Source organism: Sinocyclocheilus grahami, unplaced genomic scaffold (assembly GCF_001515645.1).
Source record: "Sinocyclocheilus grahami isolate Dianchi unplaced genomic scaffold, SAMN03320097.WGS_v1.1 scaffold592.1, whole genome shotgun sequence".
Lineage (NCBI taxonomy): Eukaryota > Metazoa > Chordata > Actinopteri > Cypriniformes > Cyprinidae > Sinocyclocheilus > Sinocyclocheilus grahami.
Window position 1 is genome coordinate 542,417 of NW_015505771.1, and position 6,361 is coordinate 548,777.

General features: G+C 36.8%; 1 protein-coding gene across 1 annotated transcript in view; it reads left to right on the forward strand.

Annotated features, from left to right (window-relative positions):
• The window catches only part of LOC107557185 (PHD finger protein 19-like), a 33,189-nt gene that overhangs the window by 7,444 nt on the left and 19,384 nt on the right, over positions 1-6,361 (forward strand). The window contains exons 4-10 of the mRNA XM_016240509.1: positions 868-962; positions 1,066-1,214; positions 2,730-2,825; positions 3,268-3,336; positions 3,889-4,009; positions 4,984-5,051; positions 5,361-5,510. Coding sequence (XP_016095995.1) covers positions 868-962; positions 1,066-1,214; positions 2,730-2,825; positions 3,268-3,336; positions 3,889-4,009; positions 4,984-5,051; positions 5,361-5,510 — 748 coding nt within the window. The remainder of the gene's footprint in view (positions 1-867; positions 963-1,065; positions 1,215-2,729; positions 2,826-3,267; positions 3,337-3,888; positions 4,010-4,983; positions 5,052-5,360; positions 5,511-6,361) is intronic.

The following is a 6,361-nucleotide window of genomic DNA, read 5'->3' on the forward strand; positions in this document are numbered from 1 at the left end:
CAAAAAGGATTTACCAAAAAAAGCTAATTTCTACCGCATAGACAGCAAACGTTTATTAAAATCCCTTCTTGTCAGCAGTGAATTGCTCATTTAATCTTATGCCTAATATCTTATGCCTGAAATCTGTTAATGTTTCTTGTTTCATTACATTCATGATTCACAAAGGCCAAATTGGACAGTATTGCTGTCGGTCGTTTCACATTTCCATCTTAAAATGGTTTACAAAAGCAAAATATTTCATGTCCAGCTAATAGCTTCTTATCTTGCACTCTATCAACTGATTGTTAGAACTTGCCCTCAGCTTTTGTGAACCGTTATAGCATGCTGTTATTGTCATGCTAACAACAAACTGATGCAAAGCATCATCAAGATTAACAAATATTGGGGGGGCGAATTAGCCATATCTGATTATTCAATGTCTGTGGTGGTTACGGCTCTGCAGCACTCGCAATTTCTTCACAAAATGTCGAAATCTAGTAATATAAAAGTTGCTATGACTTCTTGCATGATGCAACGGCTGGGGAACTCTTCTGCCTGTGGATAAAACTGATTAACATGTACTTGTGATAATGTATTTAAAAAAAAGCTGGAGTGGAAAATGTGGTACAATTTGCATTATAAATGCCATAGCGTTTACAAAGCAAATAGAGAACTATTCTGGGTGTCTTTGATGACTTTAAGGGGGTTTGGTAAGACCGCACTACAGTAATGACTCGCTGGAGACACAGAAGTAGCTCTCTGAAGTCTCAAGGATTAGTGTCGACTTCAGCTCTGCTGTTCATATTTACACATCTGATTGAGTCGATCTGCTTTTTTTGTGCTAATATTTGTCCTCCATCCTTCTACATGTTTGCCTTGCATCTTCAGGCTATCACCAGCTCTGCCACTTGCCCCCAGTGGAGAGCTCAGCTGATCTCTCTCCATGGTTCTGCAGGAAGTGCATTTTTGCTTTAGCTGTGAGAGTAAGTCTTTCATATCCGTGCATATACACTATTTTCTCTTTCCATGTAAATGAATGGGGATCAGGGAGGCCATGTTGCTGACGTGTGTTTCTTTATGTGGCAGAAAGGGGGAGCTCTGAAAAAAGGGCCAATTTCTAAAGCGCTGCAGGCCATGAAGCAGGTGCTGCCCTATAATCCAGAGGAGCTGGAGTGGGACTCTTTGCATCGTACGAACCATCAGCAGTGCTACTGCTACTGCGGAGGACCTGGAGAGTGAGTCTGCCTCGTGTCTTCTAGTTCCTTTCTTTTTGTTCTCTTCCTTGCTTGGTTTCTTTTCCTGCCAGAGGTCTAGGCATTAAGCCCCCTGTATTATTAACTGATTCAGTGTAGTGTGCACACAGGAAAGCAAAACTGTAGTGTACTGGGCATAACATCTGTCACATTGTTTGAAAGCATTGGGATGTTTGATTAATCGTAGTGAAGTGGTTTGTTTGTGTGTTTCAGTGAAGTAAAAGCAGTGAGGAGAGCGTGACAAATGCACTCACACATCTCTGCCTCGTGTGCTCGGTTGCTGTCTGCTCGCTCAGCACAATTATTTTGATCAAAACAAAATTGAATGTGTTATGCAACCAACAACAGAACAGGGATTCTGAAGATTGTTGAAAAATAAACAGTCCCTACTTTGCTTCGTAACATTAGTCATCGGATTATTATTAAAGCAGTTGGCTTTATAAGTGCGCTGTGACACTGAATAGAGTTCAGAAAGTTAAACTTAAGTTATACATTTTATGTTTTACTTGCAATGACAATAACCAGAGCAGTGCTTTTATTGTTAACTACTAAAAACTAAAACTATTTAAAATCATTTTATTAATAATTAAAATTCAGGTGAAAAAATAAAATGTAAATAAAAGATGAAAAACCTAAAGGTAAAAGCATATATAAAGCTTAGAAATGTTATCTTGTCAACAAACTGTATTAAAATAAGTTAAAGTACTACAATCACTAAAACTAATGCGGAAATAAAAATGAACTGAAGCTAAACAGAAATACTAAAAAACTATTAGAAATAAAAATGATTAGAAATATAAAAAATAATAAAAATGACAAGTATAACAAATAAAAAACCGAAAATATAAAAATAGAAGCCAGTTCAAAATATGAATAAATAGTGTAATAGTATCAAAATAATACTAAAATAACACTTATTTGTTATATGAGTATTTACTAACATAATTATGCTAAATGATATGATTCCTTTTTCAAATCTCTTACCCAGTACATTATTTTACTGAAATAGAAAGGAAATTATGTATTTTGATTTGCATGATGCCTTTGCGATCAGCTATCGTGATCTATATTTGATTTTATCGTTCAGTTCATGAAAATATTAAAGATGCTACCCTCATGTCATCCACCCAACTGTATTGTATTACAGCATTACTAAAAATACAAGTGTTGTATTAGTGATTATCAAAACCAAAATATTATTACTGTGCTTAGGCTCTAAAAATGGGATTGGTGCCATTCGTATTATTCCTACTAGACATAAAGCTTCTAGAAACATCTTGGTAATGCTGTGCTAATGGTTTTGCTATTGCCGCTGTTCTGTACACACCATCTAAATGGAAAGAAAAAGGTTTGAGCATAACTCCATCACTCCACCAGTTTTGCTTGCTTTTATTTTTGTTTATACTGAAATGTAATTGGTCTGTTTAGGTCTTTGTGTTTTGTGTCTGATAAGAAACATTCGACAGTTCATTTCTTATTCTCTGATTTTCCCATCAGGTGGTATCTGAAAATGCTGCAGTGCTTTCGCTGTGAGCAGTGGTTTCATGAGGCGTGTACGCAGTGCCTACAGGAGTCCATGATGTTTGGAGATAGGTATGTACTCTACAGAGCTACATTTATCACCGAATTTATCACAACAATAGAACTTGCATCTTTGCATCAATATTCTGCCATCCTTTAGTATGGATTTCTCATCTTTCCCCTCAAATCTATGAACTTCCCTGAAAAGCAATTGGCTTTATATCATTAAATATAATTAAAGTGATGTTTTCAGTGATTTTGTCATGGCTGAGGGGTATTTTTAGGCACAACTTGAAAGTGGAGAATTCCAGATTTTCAAGTAGTTGTATCTCGGCCAAATATTGTCCTATCCTAACTAACCATACATCAATGGAAAGCTTATGTATTCATTTTTCAGATGATGTATAAATCGCACACAAGCGAGATTACATGCGTTAGGGGATTTTTAACTATTTTTCTCTCCAAGGTGTGTAATTTAAATGATTCAAATTTTTTGCTGTCTTTTCTGTCATAGGTTTCACTTGTTCGTTTGTGCGGTGTGCAATAAAGGAGTGGAATACATCAAGCGGCTGGCGCTCAGATGGTAAATGGCAGCTCTTCTTTTCCCCCTCGCAAGTGATTGCACCCAGATCCGTGTTAGAATTATATAGTCAAAGTGTCGGATGGGATTGATGTGGGCCGGAGATCCATCTAGAGCTTTTTCTCTCAAGTGCTTTTTTTTTTTTTAAGAGTAGAGTTTGTCTGGACATTGATTCTTGCTTTTTGTCCCAAATGGGAAATAGCTATTTGAAACGAAGATTTGGTGCTGAGAGGATTTCTTATGATAGCAGGGGATTACTCTTGAAATTCAGTGAGCTGGATGTGTTGGATATTTAGGTATGAAGCCAGTCTCGGTTCAGATTTAAGCTTTATCCTTCTTAAAAAGACTGATGTGTTAAAACAGACCTTGCCTTGTGAACAGAACAGAGCTCTATTTAATGTTCACCATGTGACAGATTTTGGTGGTGTCATTTGTTCTAAGAGAATTTCTGCTTTAGGTCCAAAACATCTTCAGCTCGGTCTTTACACTTTAGAGCTCCAAGTGGCATTTTGCGTGAGATTTTCTTGTTTAAATCATCTTATTTTTCATTTGCAGGGTGGATGTTGTCCATCTCGCGCTGTACAACCTGGGAGTCCAAAGTAAGAAAAAATACTTTGAACTGGAAGAGATCCTGACCTTCATCAGCAACAACTGGGACCATTTCCAGATGGGCAAGGTGATACATTCAAGCCTTTCCTATTGCTTACCATTCAAGATCTTTTTAGGAAAAAACTTTAAAGGTAAAAAATATGTAATTAAAGTGTAATTTTTGGGTGGACTTTTAGTCAAATAAGCAACTACCCCTAGAGAACACCTTAGTGACGCCCTAGTAACCACTCAGAATATCCTAGAAACATCATAGCAATACCCAAAACAAACTAGTAACTTCATAACATACCCTAACTAACAACACCCAGAACACCCTATCAACCGCATGGCAACTTCTTAATGCCCTAGTAACCACAAACACCTTAGCATCTACAGAGCAACACCCAGAACAGGGGTGCCCAAACTCGGTCCTGGAGGGCCAGTGTCCTGCAGAGTTTAGCTCCAGCTTGCCTCAACACACCTGCCTGGAAGTTTCTAGTATGCCAAGTAAGACCTTGATTAGCTGCTTCAGGTGTGTTTGATTAGGGTTGGAGCTAAACTCTGCAGGACACCGGCCCTTCAGGACCGAGTTTGGGCACCCCTGGCCCAGAACATTATAGTAACTATAAACATGCCATTCCATTTTGTGCTACTAGTTGTGCAAAAATGACACACTTCACCTTCAAAGACATTTAAAACCAAATAAAAACAGTGCTAGAGATTTGTCTGTAGACGATTGCTGTAATTGCTAGGTACTGAAAAGCAGTTCCTTTGAGAGAAATGGGTAGTGAAAATTATCCAGTTTTTTTGTTGTGCATCATCTCTTGTCATTCTAACAGCTTGTTTGTTGTCGAGTGTAATCTGAGAAAACAGCACTGCTAAATTGCTCACACTTCTCTTTATAGAAGAGTTAACAACTATAGCAAAGCCTGTGGGTTTGATTTGTCTTCATTGAAACATGGCAGCTCAAGGCGCCAGCGAAGGAAATGTCTCATAATAAAACACCATATCACACAATCAGTTTCTCTCAAAGACTTTCTTACCTATTTCTTCCCCTTCAAGCTCTCCAACACCCCTCTGTCTGAACGGGGCCAGTATATTCTTGATGCCCTCAACAACTATAAAAGCAAGTAAGAAGAAATGTTTTCCGTTTGTTTTCTCTCATTGAAGTAATGCGTGGACTTTGAATAGATTTTTTTTCTGTTTTTTATTTATAAAAAAAAAAAACATAATTATTACAAATATATATTTTTTTCATAATTTTAAATTTGAATTATTATTAAAAATACATTTTATAATCCTGATAATAATATATAAATATTTTATATATATATATATATTAAAAATTATTATTAAAAAAATCATAACATTTTTAAATTATTTATTTAATGTTTTTTTTAATAATAATTGTGAATATTCATTCATTCCCTTTATTTTAGGTTTCTTTGCGGCAAGGAGATCAAGAAGAGGAAATGCATTTTCCGACTAAGGACAAGGGTCCCTCCTAATCCCCCATCTAAATTGTTTCCAGAGAAGGCCCAGAACAGTGAGGGCCACAGGGGCCGCAAAAAAGGGGTCAGCAGAAACAGGTTAGTTTGAGCATTTCTGAGTGCCTCATTAGTGCCTCCCAATTTTATGACCAATACCTTTTGTTGATGTCACATGGAAACATTAAAATTGATTATCATGAGACTGATCCCAATTAAATATTTTATTTGATTTACAGTGCTATTTGTTTGTTATTTTTCCAACTGATCGTAACTGAGATCTTCATTTTTACTTGATGCTTCAAAGGGGATTTAGACTTTCGCAGTGCTTTAATGCAGTGAATGCTCTGAAAGACACATGGCTTCTCCCCAGTATAGGCCATAATGTTCAAACCCTGTTTGCTTATTTTATGTTTCATAATAGTATATATTTTTTGTGTTTATTTTATAATTTTGTTTTCAATATTATGTTTCTGGACTATGTGGTTAATATTTAAAGGGGTCATATGATGCGATTTCAAGTTTTCCTTTCTCTTTGGAGTGTTACAAGCTGTTCGTGAATAGATAAGATCCCTAAAGTTGCAAAGACTAAAGTCTCAAACCCAAAGAGATATTCTTAATAAAAGTTAAGACTCGTCCACGCCCCCCTAAAACACCTCGTTTAAACACGCCCCCACATGTCTACGTCACTATGTGGGAAGATTTGCATAACACCGCCCAAATGTTCACGCAAAGAAAGAAGGCGTAACTTTTATTCTCGCTGTAGTATTGTTGCTGCCGCCGCCACCATGTCGTGGAGACGCTGTGTATTTCGTTGTCAAAACTACTTTTTTTGGCCTTCCAAAAGAGGACACAACTAGAAATCAGTGGTTACGCTGTATTTACAACACTGTTCCAGAACAGTTCAAACCAAATATTCAAATGTGTGCAATGCATTTTACGGAGGACGAGGA